The following is a 20,287-nucleotide window of genomic DNA, read 5'->3' as shown; positions in this document are numbered from 1 at the left end:
GAGCGAGCGGGGCTACGGGAACCGCCCGAGCTCAAACCGGCACCGGGACGGGCCGTCCCCAGGCCGCCGGCAGGGGGCGCGCTCGCGGCTCATGCGGGGATGGGCGGTCCCGATGCCCCGGCTCGGCGCAGCGGTAGCTGCGAAGCCCCGGCGCCTCGAGGCGGCTCGAGGCACGGCGCGCGGCTCTCCGACCCCCGCAGAGCTCCCGGAGCGGCCGCTGCCTGAGGGAGTCGGGGGCTGTGCGGTGTCCCCGCGCTGAGGCCGCAGCCGGAGAGTGATTTAGTGAGCGAGAAGCGCGGCCTGCTCCTGAGAGCAGCGCGGGGCGGTGATCCAGGTAGGGAAGGGCTCGCTTCAGATCAGGCACTGTGTCAGGGCCTTACCGTGCTCAGTCATAGACCGGCGCGTCGTTGCGCTGCAGTGCAAGAGAGTAGAAGATGTGGTTGTGCTTTGAACTGTGTGTCAGTGGCAGAGAGCCCCTTTCGCACCGTAACAAGGGAAAACAAGCGACTGTGGAGCAAGGACAGCAGGAGCTACCCACTATCATGGCACTGCTGAGCTGGAGCAGAACGCGCCTCCTTTCCTTCCTTCCAGAAGGAGATCGTTTGGTCACACCAGTCTGTTGCTAGCAGTAAATGTGGAAGTATCTGGACAAGGCAGCTCTCAGTTTACATTTAAAGGTTTCCATGTTACTTATTTCTGATTTTTCCACTGATATGCAAGATAGATCGTAGAATTAATTGCCGTGGGAGCCCAGGATGCATGATCTTAGCAAGGTCTGTAAGGTTTGAGGATGTAAAGATAAAACCAGGTACAACTGAAACGTTCAGCAAAAACTCCTGCAGAGCAAGGCTCAGCAGGAGTGTTGAGTCTTGTGTTCTGGGACTCCAGGGGCCAAGCTGCACAGTCAGCTGGGACCTGGTACAGAGATAGGCTGCTCTGCAGTAAGACAGGAGGCTTCTGCACGCTCATCTGACTCGAGCTGCCCCAGGACAAGGTACTGAGGCTGGCAGCAAAGCTAGATGCAGCCTGGCAGGGCACGTCCTTGGCTGCAGCTCCGCCTTGGGCAGCCCCTGCAGTGTGTTGCTCTTACTCTGCTACCTTGGTTGCTTCTGTGTGCCCGTTTCTGGGGTTACACAAGCAGTACTGGGGAATCAATTCAGGTAAAAGTAACTGATAGCTTTTTGTCACAGTTATTTTTAAACCATCTGAGTTCCCTGATCCCATTCATGGTGCAGCTGTTCTCACAGTCATACCAGGAGAGCCAGTGTTGAGTGTTGCAAGAGCTGGCTGCGCCCTGGGAAGAAGAGAGCTGAGGGCAGCTCCCATAGGGCTGTGCCTTCATCAGCCATTACTCATCTCCACAATACCTGAGCATGGCAAGCAGAGCAGGCATTGCCAGGGTTGAGTTGCTTACTCCACCTTGTCCCCATCTACTGTGCTGCAGTGTGGTGCTGCTCTCCTCCTGCGCAGGCTTTATTCTGGTGATGTCTGTGTTTGGCTGCCTGAGGGATGAGCTGTGCAGGAATTAGGAGGGACAGAGTCTATTTGCAGTGCTGTTACCACTGTTTGGGGCTTATGAAAGAGGAATGGCTTGTACACAGGAGGAGCCAAGGCAATCTTTGAGGTCTGTAGCTCAGTATCACACATTGTTTCTGCCTGTCTGTGCTAGAAGGCATGTGGGGAGAGTGCAGGCTCTGCTGTTCTGTGAAGGGGTACATGGTTTGTGCTCATTGTGCTGTGACCCAGGAAGGCTTGCCTACAGCAGGGTTATTTAAGCTGCTTTGTCTCAGCCAGGCCCCTTGCAAGCCTTCCAGCCCACGCTGGTTGCTCCAAGTCCTGGCAAGGCTGCCGATCCTGTCCATCAATTTTACATAAAAGAAGCAGGAAGAGTATGCTCCTGCTCTGAGAAATAGTCAGCTTCTTTTTGTTGCCACTTCCAGTACAGGAAAGACCTCCTGCTGCTGACTCTTCCCTGTGAGCATGTGCTGTCACTGCACAGTTCTTGCTATTTCCTGCATCTGTTTCTCTTGCATCTCATGTGCTTTGCTGTTGAATTTCTGAACAGCTAGCTGGCATCCTGTTCTTCTGCTTTCAGCTTTTGTGTCCATCCACACCATGTGTAAAATTTGACTCTTTTCTCCTGATTGCTGTGACACCAGACCCTGAGCCATTTGTAGTCTCCTAATGAGAGATGCTGCTGTTACCAATGTCAGTTAGTGACAGTCTCCAGCATCATGCAATAGAGCAAAGGAAGGTAACCAGGCACATTCTTGGAGTGTGCCATACTACTGGGACAGTTTTTCAGCACAGAAGTCTTGTTGCTTGTGAGTGCGAGGTTACTGTGGAAGGAAAAGTGGCAGAGAGAAAACCCAAGGGCCCTGCATGAGAAGCAGGGGATGTGTCAGACGAGAGCTGGAGAAGCTCAGGGGTGAAGTGCCACAGTGGGTGTAAAACCTGCCGTGCACTTGCAGGTCTAAGCCAAGGAGAGTAGAAGGTGACCCTCTGGAGACCCATCTGGAAGCAGGGTGACAGTAGGGAGAAGGGACCTAGCTGTCTTCTACTGCCCTCCAGCTTGTGAACCAGAATAAATGTGAAGAAGAGGGAGGGCATGCCTCCTGCCGTCCTACTTGGACCCATCGGCCTCTCAAGCTTTTGCTGAATGAGGAAACTACCTGAAAAAGAAGTGGGAGAGACAGTGTCCCATGGGTCACAGTGTGAGTGGTGGGGTATCAGGAACCTAGTGACGTGTGGAGAGAGGAACAACACTTAAAACAGGGTTGCCAAATATAGATATATATTTGGTTTGTTTTTAAACAGCCGGTTTACAGATACTGGGACCAGTCTGCCAGTGTGCCACACAGAATGTAATTAGTAGCTGTCTCTGTAGGAAAAAGTACTGTACGAAGGCAGGCAGTCACATCACATGCTGACTCCATACAGTGCTTGTAGCGAGATTTAAGATAAGGAGCTATTATGCTACATGTAGAGTGAATATTTTGTTAAGGTTTACGACTTAGGCAGTTTTACTGCAAATCAAACAAATGTTGTGGTTTGGAGAGAAGCCAGCAAGGGTAGAAGAAGCATACAAATTAAGGAGCACAATAGATGAGTAACTCCAGAGGTACTGAGAAGCAGAGTAATGGCTTGATCTGGTTTGGGGGTGTGCTGCAGCCAGAAGGGGTCCTGCTGCACATGCTGTCCCTTGCGCTGTTCTGACAAGTGGGTAACCATGGTCTGAGTCACAACCCTAGCCCTGCCCTAACACCAGCTGTCCTTGCTTCGCTGAACTGATTGCTCTTCCTCCTGGAACTTCCAGGAAGTTTTGGAAGGGTGGAGAGCACTGTCTCTATCAGTTGTGTCAGCTGATGTTGCTGGGCTGCCTGGCAAAATGGCTGAGGCTTGATGGAGTGTGTAACTACAGCATGAGTCTTGACTGCTGCTCTAACCTAGTTGTTAACTGTATGTGTGCATGTACATGTTATGTTTTTATGCTTTGCTTTTGTAACCCTATTTCCAGTATTGTTGTTGAATATTTTCAAACACACCGTTTGAAAATAAATCTGTGAGTGGCATGACATGCTGGGGATCTGGGAGGCTCTGGGGATGCCCCAAAGCAAAGGAGAGCTGGCAGATGTCTTCAGGGGAAGGGGAGGGGGACTGGGAATGTTTCATACCTTGCTATAGTGGTCATTTTGGAGATGTGCTATAACAGTTGTCCTTGCTCAGAGCAGGCTGCTTAGCAGGTGTCAGTCACAGCGTGTCCTGTGGCTTAAAGTCATGCTCACCACACCATGTGGGAGTAAGGTGGGTAGACTGGGCAGTCAGCAGGCTCTGAGCTGTCTTGCTATGAACAAAGTCAGAGAGGGAGTAAAGCCCCAAGGCTGGTTAGAGGTAGGGTCAGCCTTTGGCAGTGCTGGAGAAAGCCTGGAAGGCAGTAGAAAAGCACTGCTTTCTGCAGCAGCCCCCTGCGCCCCCCACACTCCTCTGTGTGATGGATGAACTGCAGCTCTGCTGCTGCAGCAGCTTCCAGAGCTTGGAGTTGCAATAGCCCCCTGAGTGCAACCAGTTCAGCTGGGCTGGGACAGCAGGGTAAAGGCAGGAGAGCGGCTCAGGGGAGAGAGTGAGGAAGGCTGATTTAGATGCCCCTGCCTTGGCTGTCTGTTTTGGCAGCCAAAGGGCTTGCTTCTTTACCCACTTACCCAAGGTTGCACTGTGCCATGTATGTTTGCATATTTATTAATCACTGGCTTAACTGTTCTCAGAGTGACCCACAGTTTTCTTCCATACAGGAACCATCCAGGAAGCAATTCACACCCTTAGGTTCCCCCAAAATACAGCAGCAGTTGGTACCAGCAAGGCTGATTTACTGGCAGACATAATTCCTGTCCTAGCTAACAAGACATGTAAAAAAATGGAAGTGGTACCAACACAGTCTCCGAGCAGAGGTGCAGACCTTCTGCCTCACTGCAGTCATATAATCTCTGTCTGCCTAAAGCATGACAGATCTATAGCACTTGGCTCTGCTGTTCCATGGCTGCAGGCTCTTAGCAGACATGAGAGAGCACTTCTGGAAAACTACCTGAGCCCAGAGGCCAGGGAGGGTATGGGATGCAAGAGGGGAATGTATTACAAAAAATATTTGCTGGCTTACTGGGAAAATGCGTTGGGTCTTCCATAGACCTGGAAAGGGGAGGAAGCTGCAAGAAGACCCTCAGCTAGATCCCATAGCAAGGCAGGGTGCAGTTGTAACATCTGTCTCCCAGAAGGCAGTCATTAAATCTCTCAGCCATTAGTCATAAGACAGATGTAAGACACATGCTCAGCCTTTTGAGGTGGTTAATAAATAGAACAAGGTTTGCTGTATCCAGAGCTATTACTGAGTTGCAGGAAATGGGGAAACTAAAAATGAGTAGTGGAGAATGACAGAATGGTGGACTGGTGTGTGCCTTGTATCACGTAGCATTTCATCTTATAAATATGATCAAGTTCGGTGGGGAGCTTGGATCAGAAAGGATGAGAACCAGAGAGAGCCTGCAGCAGGTTGCATCTGAGTGACATTCCCTTGGTAGACATTCTCTTGAACATGAAGGAAAGAGGTACAGCTAGGATGATGGGGAACAGAATTTCCTTAGGGAAGCTAATTACAAGGCCTTGCACAGAGCAAAGACCAAAAAAATCTTTCAGGTGGATGAAGAGACAAACATACCCTCTGAACCCAAAAGGGATGGGAATCTATCACCTTCTCTGATGGGAAAACAAGGCAGCCTGCCAAGGAAGGGAGAGTATTTTCCAAGTCTGTTTCCCCTCAGATTACATAGGAGCAGGTGGTCTGTAGGGTTTGTAGCTGCTTCCTTATTGTTCTTCATAGGTCATGGTTTCATTAGCTTTTCCTCTGTACCTTTTCCTCCTGTGTTCTCTGTTGCAGGTGTCTGTTGAGCTCCAATACCAGCCCTGAGCCTTCAGTGCCTTGGCAGGCAGTCTGCATGCTGGGGACAGAGTTCCAGTACTGTTTGGTGCTCTTTGGAACAGTGCCACTGGAGAAGCAGATCCATTACAACCTGTGGTGTGCAAAGTCTGGCTTTGGAGCTGGGGTATACAGTGCAGACAATGTGTCAGTGATTGGAGTAGTCTTCCTGCATGTGGCAGCAGGACTCCACAGATGCTAGACAGTGCTCCTTAGCTACATCTTCCTTGCTACCTTCCACAGCAGTGGTGGGTCTGAGCTGCTGTGCGGCTTTATCCTCAAGCAGTACAACAGCAACACCCAGGTGTCAGCATCCCCATGATGTCAGACACCACTGCCCTAACATAGGCACTGCTGCCATGGGTTGCAGTTGATGTCATCTCAATGGAGCCCGTGTTCCTGCATCCAGCCACTCATGTTGGAGTTCATGTACTTCTGTGATCCTCGCTACTTCTCACCTTTGGCCACATCATGCTTCAGGCTCTGGAACCTTTCAGGTGAGCAGCAAATTTATCTACTAGGAACTGTGTCTATCTCCTTGGTGCTCTGTGGGAGGAGAGGGTTCCCCAGGTTGTGCTCAAGCAGAGGGAGGTCAGATCTAGGGAGCAGTGCTGCCCAGCTGTTCAGCAGGAGCACAGCAGACATAACATTTCAAGGCCAACTTGGCTTTGCCTGTTTTTGACGCATGCGACAATTGCTTGCATCCTTGAGCCGCTTGCCTGCGTTCAACATCTGCGGCAGCTGAAACTCAAGAGACCAAGCAGCCAAAGGAGTTGGTTTCACAGACCCTAAAGTTACAAGAAATCCAGTTCCTTGAACAAAAAAGGTACTGCCTTTGAGAACTGTAGTTTATGTTGGTCTTGGGTTGTCAGGACTAGCTTAACTGTCAGCCCACAATCCTGGAACAGGCCTCATGGTACTTAACAGAATTAGTGCTTTCTCTGGTTTTGAGATTCTTTACTGAAGAACTTTAATGTTAGAATTAGATAAGCCAAAAAATCAAGTGACTCATGTGCAGGGGGAAAAAGGAGAGGTGGAGAGGGGGCAGATGGTGGTACTAAAGTGAAGGAAGCACCTCTTTTTTCACACCAGAGCAACATACCAATTTTGGAGTTTCTCAACTGCTTCACTGCTTCCTTGAAGGTAGCCCAGACAGCACAAGCACTAACTTGTTGGAGGACAGAGCCAGCAGGGCTGTCCTATCAGATGTGACCTTTTCCAGCAAACATGTAATCTCAGTTCCCTGCAAATCACCTCACTCACCAGAGTTTTCTAAACTGAATCCCTTTAGTACAAGGACTAGTTGTCTGCAGCACTTACAAGACAGGTAGGAGGCATGCCTGAAGGGGAAGAGAGTGACCCAAGGCAGGCAGCACTAAGGAAAATATAATGTGAGCAAGGAAAAATGAGAAAGCTGTTGTTTTACTCAGATGCTCTTTTGAAAACAAACAATAATCAGTGCACATAAGCACCCCTGTGAACTGTGATTTGGGTGGGGAGTAGGTAGCAGAGGTTCAGCTCAGTGGGTGGCCACAATGCGTAGAAAGGTTGCAGGGCCATCAAGTGAGACAAACATACAAAGGATAGTGGATGTGGCACTGCTTAGAAACACTGTGGTACCTGAGGGGAATCCCTGAGGAGAATTTGAGAGAAAGGGCCAGTATGCTCACAGCTGGGGACCGGGATTGTTTTGGTGTCAGCCTCCTGCTGAAAGCAGGAACAATAGACTCAGGAAGGAAAGAGTTTGTGAAGTCAAAGGGGAAGAATACGGGTCCTGGAAGAAGATTTCCAGCTGATATGCTAGAAGGGAAGTACAGAGAGGAAGGGATCATAGGATCTATAAATAGCTGGACCCAGTGAAAGCACTGGGTCTTTAAGAGGAGAGATTACAGGCCTCTGCACTTAGCAGGGGAAAGGTGCTGACCACTAGAATGCTTCAGGAGAAAGGAAGTCCCAGGCTGCATCTGTAATTACTTTAATCTGGGAGACTGACAATAAACCATGAACCTCTGCAAGTGGGATTATCAGACAGGCAGGATGACCCAGACAATAAAATGGATGTGTTAAAAGCAACTAAGAAAGTGACTGGGCTTGAAACTTGTTACTTGTTCACTGCAGTCCTGTTGTTTAGTCAGGATGTCCCAACAAAGGAACTGTCAATCTTTTCCAGCTACCCCATTGTCTTCACCCCCTACTTTTCCTTCTTCATCTTGTCTAGAATCATCCTCTCACATTCATCCCATCTGCTCTTCTTTGGTGAGTTAACAGTTTCACTCCCTTGCAGCCCCCGAGCTTTCCTGCTCCTTGTCTGAAACTGGATGGCAGTACAACACTTGATCACAGGTTAGTTTTTTCCTCCTTTCTTTTATTTTGGAGCAAGAGCCCTCTGAAGACACTTTGCCTTGTATCATCTACCCTTTCCTGTTCTTGCACAATGGCTCCTGACAGCACCTGGTAGGTACTTTCCAGCCATTTTTTCCATAGGTGAAGCTGGAGTTGTGGTGGCACTGGCATTGTCTCAGTTTCAGCCCCACGAGCAACACGAAGCATTCTTACCAGTCTCTGTGCAGTTACCCTAGGAGCAATTACTTCTTCAAGAAGCAGTGTTCAGGCCCATTTTAACTCCAGCACTGCTTTCCTCACAAGCAGAGGGAAATTCTGCAGCAAGCAGATCTGAAAATGCAACTGAAGCAACCCAAAAGTGTGCAGTTTGCTTGCACTTCAGTCAGGTAGAACGTGCCTGAAATAGAGCTGAGCAACCAACAACTGAAGCCTTAGGCTAGACCTGTAAACAGAGCGGGAGCAAAGGGAATTCAGAATGACTTTTAACAGCTCTGGGATTGCTGTGCAGAACTGACACCTACTTGTACCTTCCTTGGTGTGGCAAACCAGCTACAAGGACGTGAAATGGGGAAATGGGATGGAAAGTAAACTGACGCACAAATGGCCCCAGGCTCCACACAGGGCTGGGGGACTGCCACCAAAGGTTAGAGGCTAACCACAGCTCAGCTGCCATCACACAGCACAGCTGGCCCATGCACACTACAGGCCCTGAGGCAGATTCTGCCTACAGGACAGAAATGTTATTAGTGGGTTGGGCAAGCTCAGCTTCTGCTTTGGGGAAATGGGTGTGATCTGCCATAGAAAATCTTTAACAACTTCTAGAAAACTCCTTATCAACAGAAAATCCAAGCTTTGTACCATACTTGAAAAGTTCTTGGTGAGGAAGATGTCAGAACTAAATTAATTATCTGCCAAGCACAGCTGTGCAAGCTTTTCACAAGGAAGGGCTTTATTTTAAAAAAAAAGGTGGCTAATGCCACTGTGTCACTATTAGGCAAAGAGACATCTGTATGCTTTCACAGATAGTATGGGGAAGAATAGGCTTTGCCAGCACTGTGGAATTCAGACACAATTAGTTCACATGTGCATCTCTCTGTTCATGCAAAACCACTCAAAAGCATGGATAACAAGTTTCAACTAGAGCCTTTACACTTAAAAACCCCCTGCATTTACTCCTGTGGAAAACTAAGTTTCCAGGCAGATCTATTACCTTAATACAAGACTACTAAGGGTTTTTGTTGTTGTTGTTGGTTTGTTTTCTTCCCTTGGGGAAGTTCTTTACACAGGCTTTTACTAATCCATTTGGGTTTGGGTACCCAAACTAAGGACTAAGAGCTATACCAAAATTTATGAGCTACAGTAAAGCAGAGCAGTTTTTTATTCCTGTTTTCTCCTGTCCCTTAATTCAGCTCTTGGCAGCAGTTTGATGTGCAAACATTCTTTAGGAGACACATTCATATAATCTATGGTGTGTCACTATTTCTGGCAACCTTCAAGCAGGCCATTATGATCAAGTGGTTGGGTTTTCCTAGGACAAACAAATCTGTTCAGACTTTGTCCTGTGGAATTTCAGGTTGTTTATATTTAACCAGGGGTCCTGCCTGCTGGCCATTTCTGTCCTCACCTACTGCCATCCCTAATTATAACCCAATCAGACTTAGAGGAATTGAAATTATGCTTCCACCTTTTCCTCTGTAACTCCCTTCTACATTTTTATTTTGACATTACTGAAAGGCAAGTATTAGTGTTTGGAAACATCTAGGCTAACAACATCAATTTCTCTTTTTCTCGTAGCACAATTCAGGTCATTTCATCCTTGACTGTTTTTGTTTCTTATCTCACAGGCCTGGCACACATGCTGTCTTCGCATTCACACGCATTAGACGAAAACAGCAAGTTACTCAGTTGGGGGTCAAGCAGCAGAACACATACAGTTACCATACAACACAGCTGCTACTTTACATGGTACACGGTACTAAAAGAAGAGATCAGATCTTTAAATGCAAATGCTTATGCACTGACATATTTGACTAGATTGTATAAGCTTAGTGATTTCTCCTAAAATTGGGCCTAGAGCAGTAGGTAAAGTCATAGCTAGATCCAAGCTTGTTTAATGGCTGTTGCTTGTTCTCTAACTACTTTTCTCTTTTCCTGAGAAGTGGTATTACCAATTCAGAGCTAACTGCCTATTTAGCCACATCCTTTTGGTTTCCATCCTTCTTTCCATACAGTGGTGAAACGGTGAAGGTGCAGTGCCAGAGATGCCTTGAACAAGATCTGTCCCAACAGCCACTGCATTTCTGCAGTCTCACAAGAGACTTAGACAGCATCCATCTCAGATCTTTATCCACAGCACACTATTTCAATGCATCCAGTATGCTGTGAAAGACTAATTTCCACTCCCAAGGCACCAAGATCTTTGTAATGCTTTATAATTTCACCAACAGCATTTAAATCTGTTCATCCCCAGCTTTTTTTTTAGTCCATGCTTGCTAAATACCAGTTTTGGTTTGCTAGCTACTAAAAGTTCTGTAGTCATTTAATCCCAAATGTTCACTTACAACTTCAGACTGTATCATTTATTTTCCAAACAGCCCTACAGCTGTTAGCCCCTGTATGATTGGCAGAAGCTTGACTGAGGTTTTTTTTTGAGTCTAATTGAAAAATGACCTTCATGTGTGCCAACTCAGAATAAGCAGTACACTGCACAAGGCTACTACAAGTTCACACTGTATCTGGTAGAATTTACTGCTGAGGCACAGTCAGAAGCCAGTTTTTACTATTCAGTTTTGTACCATGAATGTTTGCTTTTCCTTTTGCCTTTTCTTGTGGCCTTGGGATTACTGGGTATGGGACGTGCCCATCAGTCATGGGCATGTTCCTCATGTTTAGGCAAATCCTTATGTTTGAATAAGCAAATCTCTAAGATCAGGACTGCACTGGTTCAGCAGCCTCAAGATGCTTTCAGGAGCAGAAAGCAGGACAAAGGGAAAGGTTTGATAGGTGTTCCCTTGCTGAATGGTACTTAACTGGACATAAGCATACCTGATGCAGGCCAGAAAAAAAGCAATCTGATCTGCTCTCTGACAATTCCATTCACACCTTTGTCAGCATGAACAGCCAGATCATACAAGACAGAAGCCTTTCTCCTGTCCCATAGCTGTATTCTATCATTCATTCCTGGTGTTATCCCAATAAATTGGTAGTAGGAGAGGAAATCCAGGCTTAGAATCACCAAGGTTTGAAAAGACTAAGGTCCACCCACCACCAATATTTTCCATTCAACCATGCACCTCACTACAACATCTAAACATTTCTTGAAGGTTTCCAGTGATTATGACTCCACCACCTCCCTGAACAGCTCAGTGCAGCACCTAACCACTCTTTCAAAGCTCCTCCTGTTGTTCAACCTGAATCTCCCCTTGAAAGGCTTTTGAAGCTTTGTCACTTATGCCAGCTGCCTTACCCACAGGAGTCAACAAGCCTGCAGGTGAAGGACACTGAAGACTTCTGAAAGATCTGAGAATAAACAGAATTTTGTCAGCTCAACTGAGCAAGAAAGAGGAAGGAATAGAAGTTCTCTATAGCCCTACTTGTGCAGAGTTCCTTGAACAGGAAGCTTGGGGGCAGGGCAGTCCCCACCACCCTATGGATGCGCACACATGGAAGCTAAGAAGCTCTTTTGTCTGTTTGGAAGAGGTGCACATGTCATGCATCTCCCTTCACTGAGTGCAAGTCAGGAGGATCTGTTCCCTTCTGTACTTCTATATTCCTGTAGTGCTCACAGTCAGAGTAGTCTTAGTCATCCTTGTTTATTTATTAGAAAATCCCTACAGGTCTAGGCATTTAAAATGAAGCATTAGTTACATGGAATACAGGCCCTCAGAGTCCAGAAGTTGCTGGATATATTGCAGAGGTGGACTGGAGCCAGCAGTGACCCAGTGACCTCTGCAGTAGGTGCTGGTATGGATGTGAGACACTGGCAGGGCAGTTGTAATCATGAGCCAACCTTCTCAACATAGTTAGCAGGATAGAGTCCAATGTGGCCAGTGAGAAGTCGGCCCTTGCACCATCCCTGCTCATCTTCCTCACTAATCTTCATTAGTTCTTCTCCTACAAGCAAAGACAGTTATTAGGAAGCAGCTTTGGAAAAGGTAGCATGGCATTTGCTTTTTTGTGAACTCTGAGGGAAAAACCCATTGGTCTGAAGTATCACACCTTCTTCCCCTTTATCACACTCAGCATCAGTTTAATTTTGTCCACAGTTATTGACCTCTTCATTAGCTGTTGTCAGTATCATCCCTTGGGCCAAGGGGATTCCTCAATGGAAGTTTTTTTTTTGTTCTCAGTAGTTCTACTCAGTTCCCTTTCCCCAGAGGTACTTAGAAGCCAAAGGGAGCAGAAGGCTCAGGTTTTATTTTTCACCAGCTCCTCTGTAGCAAGTGGGAAAGAAATTTAAGAAGCTGCTAAGCTCTGGCCAGTAGGGGCCAAAATGGCTATTCTGTGATAGGCCATTTAGCTTGACCAGAAAGGCATGCAATCAACTTCTTTCTCAGACTATGACCAGGGAAGACTATGACTTTTAAACTCTCCATATCTACTTTAGGGAAGGGCAGAAAGGACCCCTTCTCCATCAGTAGGGGAGCCATACATCTGCCAGAAAGCCTTCTGCATCATTAAGAACATATCACACTGGTAGAGCCTGGGAAAGAAAGTCATCTGCTATTAAACTTAAGCCCTACTGGTCCACACTTGCCAGAGCAGATTCAGAAGATGGATAACATAACAAGGCATGCTTTTTTAACCATTAGATCTGTTGGGTGGAAAGAAAGAGCAAAGAGTCAAGTTCCACAGCACACATACAGTAAGATATTTAATAACAAAAACTGTTTAGTATCTAGTTTACTAGCAGCACAGATACTGGAGCCTCGGACACAAACCTCTGCTACTGAAAGAATTCAGCACCTTTTTAGAAAGGGGCTATTTTGTAGTTATATATAGCAGAGATGCCACACAAGACAAGCAAGGTTAGAAACACTCAAGATCCAGATGTTCTCTTGGGTTTGGAGATAGAACATTCAAACAAAATTTTAAGTAAAAGGAAGAAAAATGGAAGGAGTCTGCTCACTTCAGCATTCCTCTCCTCTCAATGCTCTGCTGGGAGCTAGGCTCGCCAAGCAAGATAACCATTTTGATCAACACTTTGCACAATTTTTTTGCCAGCTGAACTGTCTTCAGTAGTGTGTCACTTTAGTTAATTCAAAAGGACCTTGCATTAAAGAAAAGGCAAGAGGGATCTATTTTGCCACTTGGATCTGCTGCTTTCCATATACTGTAAGCAAGACCCAAGCAAACTTCTGATAGGGCCTCACTGTTTCTTAATCTAAGAGATTGAACTGCCCAGTGTATCATCTGCCTCATTAGTTGGCAGTGGGCCAGTTCACAAGTACAGTAATTGTCAGCTCAAGGTAACATCCAGTTCTTAAGGAGTGTTCCAATCATTCCCTCAGCCCAAGTGAGGACAGCAAAAGGTTAGTAAGAGATTAGTGCTTCTGTACCTGCTTTAAAGCTCAGCTCATCTGCCTCCTGTCCTGTGTAATCATACAGTGCTCGTACCCGTACACCTGGTACCTTTATGTCCTCCTCATGCCCGTTGGCATCCAGGTACTTCTTTGGAGTGTCCTCATCTGACCACTCCGAAATATCTTCCTTCCCTCCACTGCAGATGTGGAAGCAGAGAGGAAATATGATGGTAGTTAGACTTCTCTCACACACTTACTCCTTAATCCACATACCATTCCAACCTCTCATAGACTACTATGCTATAGAACCAAGTGCAAAAGACCCAGTAGCCAAGAGAGGACGAACGGAGAAGAAGTGAGATACCAGAAGACACTAGATTTGGTTGAAAGCATAGCAGTGATAGGACCCTGATAGCTAGGAGGCAGGCTCGTTCTCACAGTGTTTCCATATATGCATTTTTCATGTCTTCATCCTACTCTAGCAGACCCTCTCATTCAGGGAAGGTCAGTTCTAATGGAGAGCTCAGCTGTATCTGGAGGTATTCCAGCCAAGAACAGGACAGAGAAGGAAAAGCCACATCTCCAGCATTGAACAGATGTGGCTGGAATGTTATTTTCCAAGTCAGAAGCAAGAGCAAAGGGGAAGAGCAGAAGAGGACAGGCACCTGGAACCCAGAAACCCTGAAGAGGCTATATTCCATACTAACTTCACAAATGTGGGTGCCCTCAGGCTGTCATAGAAGAGGCTGTTCTGCTCCTCTTGATAGAAAGACCTGTAGATGGGCAAATAGGGCCCCTGAATCCATTAGACTGAAATGGCCTTGAAACACCTTTATATTCCCATTCTTTTCTGCCCAGTTCACTTATGCCAGAGTTCCCCTTTGAAGGCCAGGATGCTAGCAACACAGTAGGACAGTGCTCTGTTCAGCCTCTCCCTATTCTGATTGCTTCCTGGCAAGAGAGGGCAGCTATAACCAGACTTGTCAGGCAGTATTCAGCATCATATTAGGCAAAACAAACTAACAGACCAAAACCACAAATACGCCTGCAGTTAAGAAACAGTACAGCTAACTCACAAAGCTGTCAGTTTCTAACTTTCCTTACCCTCCCTAGGACAAGCAGGAATAAGGCCAGTTCTCATCACTAAAGGACCTTAAGGCAGGCACCTAATGAGAGTGAGACAGTATGCACTGCATACACTATAGACCAAGAAGAGCTCCATGAAAACCTCCTTTTCTACCCTGTCTTGTATTTCTTGTCCTCTGGGGCCTTGTCCAAGGCAAGAAGTTGAGAGGTCACTCCTACTCAACAGTGATCCTTGGCAGGACTGTATTTTTCCTAACCTGAGGCATCCCAGAGTTCAGCTCTTACCCTTGCCTTGTCTGCAGAGGAGTCTGTGAAACAACACCATCCCGTGTAGGCAAAATGCTGGTCAGTGTGACATCATCAGCCACCTTACCACTCTTTTCCTTCTTGGTGATTGGCCGCTGTGTTTCAAGGGACCATTCCTGTTCAAAGAAAGAGCAATAATACTATCAAGCTATTAAGATGAAAAAGCTCTAGGCATGTTTTCTGACCAATACAGAAAGGAAACAAATAAAGAACATCAAGTTATGCTTCATCTGTGGCTGATCAGTTAAGTGGCCTTGCAGCCATATCAGGCGCATTCCTATTGAATCCCAAGGTGCAACAAGAGGGCTTGTAGGACAGGTTACAATAGGAGCTTATTCCAAGGTCCTGAGCACCATCTCTTCCTTGCTCTTGCAGCCAGATAAGCTGGAGTAGTTGCAGTTTAGCAGGGTAGTAAAAATCCCCTTACGCAAAAAGATTGCAAAAAGCCAGTTTCTGAAGAGCCTAGTATCCTGAGCCTCTGATCAAGAAGTCTCACTTAAAGATCAGAGACACTAACACAGGTTAGCCAAAAGGGACCGAATGCCAACTCTCAGATTTGGAAGGGGAAAGGAAAGAGACCTCCCTGATGCAGGTCTCTACAATACAGAACTAGCAATCCACCAGTTTCAGAAAAACAGATGGTAAGAAATAGTAATAATGCACTTGTGAATGCTGTGTCACCTCAAATTGAGGCCAATTCATGGCCATGCCTGGTCCATGAGTGTTACGCCACCACTTCAGGTCCTCCTGGTTGTCTGCAGCCATGATGACTTGATAGAGATCTCGATACAATGCTTGAAAGCTATGGCCAAGAACAGACAAAAGCATCAGTCCCTCAGTAGTTCCCCAAAACCCAGTTAGGAAAGAGGACCTTAACTTCATGAATAGCTGCAGAGCTTATTAAATCCTACAAAGTTAAGGTTGCTAGAGTAATAGCTGCTCCTCTCTAGGGAAAAAGAGCAAGCTTTACAGAAGAGAGTAGCAAGCAGGACAAGTTGATTGGTGTGGCAGTAGCTAACATTTGATGAGCTATGCTGAGAACTGGCAAACGGGCATTTAAAAAGCATGGCACATCTTATACTACAAGATCTCTCTTCTCTAGACAGAATGGACATTCTTGCTTGCTGAAGTACTAGAAAGTAACAGTCTCACTCCTCCAATTACAGGTAGCAACATGGAGGCTTCTCATATGAAGGCTGCTCCAAAAGCAATGCCTCCTGTTTTACTGTGCTAACCTACAACATCAGATGTAGGTATTGGTGGCACAGCAGTAGAGATTGAATCTTCCTGCCAGTATTCCATTATATTTTGTTGCTGTGAGACGGATGATAGCAGAGGGCAAGTCTGACAAAATAGCATCTGACCTGGAAGTGCACATAAAGAAAAACTGTGTCGCTGAACACTATGTGGAAAAAAGTGGCACCCACTGACATTCATCAACAGTTGCTGACCATTTATGGAGACCAAACAGTGGATATGAGCACCACAGTGAGGTGGTAGGCAGCACATCTCAGCAGTGGCAACAGCAAGTCACCTCTAGTGGCACATTTTTATTTTTATTATTATATTTTTTTTTTAAACGAGCATGGATCGTTCATTGCTGGCAAAAAAAAAATGCAGAGCTAACGATGATGACTATGCTGAAAAACAATATTTTGTAGCTGAAAATGTGCTCTGTCAAACAGTTTTATTGCATCAGATATAGTTTCTATGGAAATAAATAGAAGGTATTACTTTTGGAGCAACACACACAGCATAAAAACACATACAGGACAGTATGAGAAGGGTTCAGAGACATTAAGAATCCTTCCTGGGGAATGTGTACTGGTCAGTCTGAAGAGATCAGATGCCAGTTCTCTGATGAGACTGACAGAATCAGCAAGACCTGCTTGATGCAATTTCCTTCCTCAGACACTAGAATCAATACCCCTTGCCAGGGGTGCACAGTTTAGCAGACCTCCCTCCTGTGCAAAGGCTGGTACCTTTCACTGGTGGAGAGGTTGAGATGCTGGTGCAGATTCAGGAACATCTCCTTGAAGAAGCACAATCGCTTGCGCTCTGCTTCCTGACAGCCCTCAAATACTTGCTCCATGTCCTCCATGTAGCGGGGATTGTAGCGATTCAGCTCTTCTAGCATCTTCTCATATTGATCCTTGCACTGTATCAACCCAGGAGGAAAGAGAGCTGTGGTTTAAAATGTTGCCTGGAAGTCAAGCCTGTGACCCACCACCTCCCAAGCACCCTTACAAGTTCCTCCTTCCTTACAGTCCTCTTCCACAGAGGGATCTCCCACACTTTCACTCTTACAGGCAGGCAAACGACTCACTTTGGATAGCCACATCTTCAACTCTGCACTGAGTGGATGCTGCACCAAGTCCTCTATTTTTTTTCCCTCTCGATGTATTTATTAGTGAGATCTTACCCAACAGCAAAGATATCAACCTCTTGCTCAGTCTTAGGTGCTGATATCTCAGTCTAACTCACTGAATATCTTAAAACAATGAGGTCCCACCACCTGCAAGCCTTCATCAGGAACAGCTAAGTGACAACACAACCAGTGCTTTCTCCTTGAGAGCATTATCCTTGTGACCCATGTCTATTAAACACACTCACCTTCTCAGCCTCCTGAGTACACTTCTCAACACGCTCCTGCAACTTGCGCAACTGCTCCTGTGATACAGAGGAGTCTGCCTTGGCATGATTCTCCCTTGTGTGGGCTGTTTTCTCCTCCTTCCGGGCTGCATGGTAGTTTTTCTTAGAATTCTCCACCTGAGTGGATGAGTGATGCAGAGAAAGTCATTATTATGACCACACAGATCCTCCATTTGTCAGAGAGAACACAGTAATATTTCATGCCAGTCAGTGGCAATTGCTTCAGGACAACCCAACTGAAATGCCTATTTGGTGTTTAGCCAACCATGCTCTAAAGGAAACAGGTACCTCCAAAAGATTTATTTTAGTCCTAACTTACCATGGAAGAACACCAAACCTGTTACCAAAGCTTTTATCACAAAGGAAGGAAGCTACAAGACCAAGACACCAACTAGGTATCCTTCCCCTGGCATTCTCTGTAAGCACCACCTGGACCACCCTCATCTCTTCTTCCCCATTCACACTTTGCTCACATCTTTCATCTTCTTCACCCAGGGCTTCTGAGCCTTGCGGAACCCATCCTCTGCCTCCTTTGTCTCCTTGAAGCCCCCAATTATTTGCTTGTGGTAGGCTTCCTTCTGCCAGGCCTTGATCTTATCTGAATCTTCACCAGCCAGGTGGTTCCTGACAACTAAGTGAATTTCACTTAGTTTGTCTGCAGCTGTCAAAAATGCATGCCAGGCCTTCTCCAGAGTGCCGTACTGTGGGCCTGCAAGAACAAGCACCAGAGACATGCTTATACCTCCTACCCATAGACAAAAAGAAAAAAAAGACAACACAAGAAACATTCCTTTTCTCCTACATGCATCTCTTCGGGGTCACTTCCATAACTCTACATCACAAGTCAGCATAGACTTGGTCTCCATACAGTCCCCAAAAGCAGCATCTAGACTGGCTGTCACAACTGCCTGATAGAGGCACTTCTTTTGAGCAGCCTTCACCACCTCAGGCAGCACATAACAAGGGAGAGCTTCTGTATGAAGCTTTCTTCACGTAACTGGCCTGAGCTTCAGTTTGTGCCACTGAAGCACAGTATTGTTATTCTCTCACCAGAGGAGAAAGATGGGTGACAGCAGAGCTATTCTTAAAATGGGAGACCTCCAGCTTAATTTAAGGCTTTGACTGGCTAATGGCTTATTAGACTAAGTAACCAAAGTATCTAACAGCATTGAAAAAGAAGGCTTTTTAAAGTGAATTAAAGGATAGGGTAGAAAACAAACAAACAAACAAACGATAGTCAAAGAATTTACCTCCCTCCCTGTAGGTGGGAAGCCTGTCCCACAGCCTCAACTCAGCAAGACAGACCACTCCAGGAACAGAGTGCAATTACTACATCCTGTTCCCAGGACAACCTGCCAGATTTACCTTTCTCCACATTGGTCCTCCACTTTCGGGACCATTCTGTTAGCTGCTGGGCATAGTTCTTCTCTATTTTGGCTCGCTCCTGGAAGCAGGAGATTAAGTCATTGCAGAGCCGGTAGCCATCATCCACCCGCTTCACTGTCCGCCTGTAGTTTCCAGCCTGAAATTTCACAAAACATTTATACTGTACTGATGTTCAAACTCCTTCAGAACAGACAGCAGCAGGCCAAGCGTCACAGTGATAGGGAGCACCAGCCCTCTTGAAAGCAGCAGCTTGTCTCAGACCTGCCTCTGGCACTCTGATCTCAGATAGGCAGAGCAGTGGAAGGAGTAAGCAGAGATGCTCTGCTTACCTCTCACTGCTCAGATCCGTATCACCTGTACAAGAACCTCCCTACAGTTCCTCCCTTCCACTCCCTAAGAGCAACATGTCACTCACAAACATGAAACTCAAACCCTTAATTCCACAGATGGAAGGTAAGATGACATTCCTACCTCCCTCGCACCCCAATTATCTTTCCTTACCTCCCAGAAACTACCCTCAGGAGCCTCCCCACCGGCATCATCTTCTGATGACATCACACCCGTTTTCTTGCAGCAGAGAATTTTTGCAGATTTTAGTTAAGCTGAGGAAAGAAGGAAAAAAAATTTAATATGGCACTGTCTGAACTTTTGCAGAGACCACAGTTCTCCATAACTTAGCTAGAGAAATCTCACTTAGTGTCTTGCAGACAAGCACTGCCATCACTGCACCTCCAGCAGCAGATGGCTGCATGTAGCAGAAATGCCCAAGATTGAACCTGCCTGTTGTTTCCCTCCCTGCAGATGAAGGGCCTCCTTGGCAGCCCAGGAGCACATTTGGAAAGAATGTTGCAGAAGACCATCTTGCCAAACCTCAGCTGTATGAATCCCAGAAATGCTGATGAATCCAACATTTCTCAGCAGCAGTCACCTCTGCAGAGATTCTTTTCTTCACCAAGGCTCATAGAACAGTAGCAAAAGCTACAGAAATGGAGGTAGCTAGAACCATTAGAAAGTCCTCTGTCAGATGACTCCAGCTTCCCAGTGTGAGATTCAGGATTACAGCTGACTGGAAATAGTGATGCTGGGCAGTCAGCAGGCAGGCATGTCTTGAATGGGGAGGAGCCCTACAAATTGCCCATTGGCTGAGTTGGGCTCAAGTAAAACTACAGAAATATGCTGAAGCAAATCCAGCCAGGGGAAGGCACGGCAGCATGCATGCCAGTTACTCAGCCATGCCACTTCCCTAGAAATATCTCTGTAAAGCTGGCACAGCCCACCACTGCACTAGGGTCAAAATCCAGGCAAGGAGTTGAAAAGTGTTTCTCATTCTGTTGTCTCTTCTGCCCATTTCCCCTGTGCAAGCCTGTGCTGCCATTCTGCACCAGTCAGGGTGCAACATCAAATACCTTGAGAAAGCTTCTGGGATGATCTTAGGCAAGAGCAAAGAGTAATGCAAAGAGACTCAAGCGTTGACATATAAACCCGCTCCATTCTAGGCAAGCTTGGGTTAATCTACCATAGATGTCCT

The 20,287-nt window shown here is 46.5% G+C and overlaps 1 protein-coding gene and 1 long non-coding RNA gene across 4 annotated transcripts in view; one reads left to right on the top strand and one right to left on the bottom strand.

Annotated features, from left to right (window-relative positions):
- The first annotated feature begins 231 nt into the window (after positions 1-231).
- Positions 232-20,287, top strand: part of LOC122157582 — a 24,779-nt gene continuing 4,723 nt past the window's right edge. The window contains exons 1-3 of one of the 2 annotated variants that reach the window (XR_006167959.1): positions 232-334; positions 5,426-5,961; positions 7,749-7,807. This is a non-coding gene — a long non-coding RNA (uncharacterized LOC122157582). The remainder of the gene's footprint in view (positions 335-5,425; positions 5,962-7,748; positions 7,808-20,287) is intronic. The other variant, XR_006167960.1, reaches the window with a different exon arrangement.
- Positions 11,601-20,287, bottom strand: part of PACSIN3 (protein kinase C and casein kinase substrate in neurons 3) — a 20,239-nt gene continuing 11,552 nt past the window's right edge. The window contains exons 3-12 of one of the 2 annotated variants that reach the window (XM_042813387.1): positions 19,261-19,361; positions 18,739-18,895; positions 17,847-18,082; positions 17,335-17,490; positions 16,704-16,879; positions 15,403-15,523; positions 14,701-14,837; positions 14,037-14,102; positions 13,366-13,526; positions 11,601-11,920 (exon numbers count right to left, since the gene is read on the bottom strand). In XM_042813387.1, coding sequence (XP_042669321.1) covers positions 11,805-11,920; positions 13,366-13,526; positions 14,037-14,102; positions 14,701-14,837; positions 15,403-15,523; positions 16,704-16,879; positions 17,335-17,490; positions 17,847-18,082; positions 18,739-18,895; positions 19,261-19,314 — 1,380 coding nt within the window. In that variant the 5' untranslated portion in view covers positions 19,315-19,361 and the 3' untranslated portion in view covers positions 11,601-11,804. The remainder of the gene's footprint in view (positions 11,921-13,365; positions 13,527-14,036; positions 14,103-14,700; positions 14,838-15,402; positions 15,524-16,703; positions 16,880-17,334; positions 17,491-17,846; positions 18,083-18,738; positions 18,896-19,260; positions 19,362-20,287) is intronic. The other variant, XM_042813388.1, reaches the window with a different exon arrangement.

Source organism: Centrocercus urophasianus, unplaced genomic scaffold, assembly GCF_019232065.1.
Source record: "Centrocercus urophasianus isolate 14NV4802_14NV808 unplaced genomic scaffold, USGS_Curo_1.0 seq_14, whole genome shotgun sequence".
NCBI lineage: Eukaryota > Metazoa > Chordata > Aves > Galliformes > Phasianidae > Centrocercus > Centrocercus urophasianus.
This window is presented reverse-complemented; position numbering and strand designations above follow the sequence as displayed.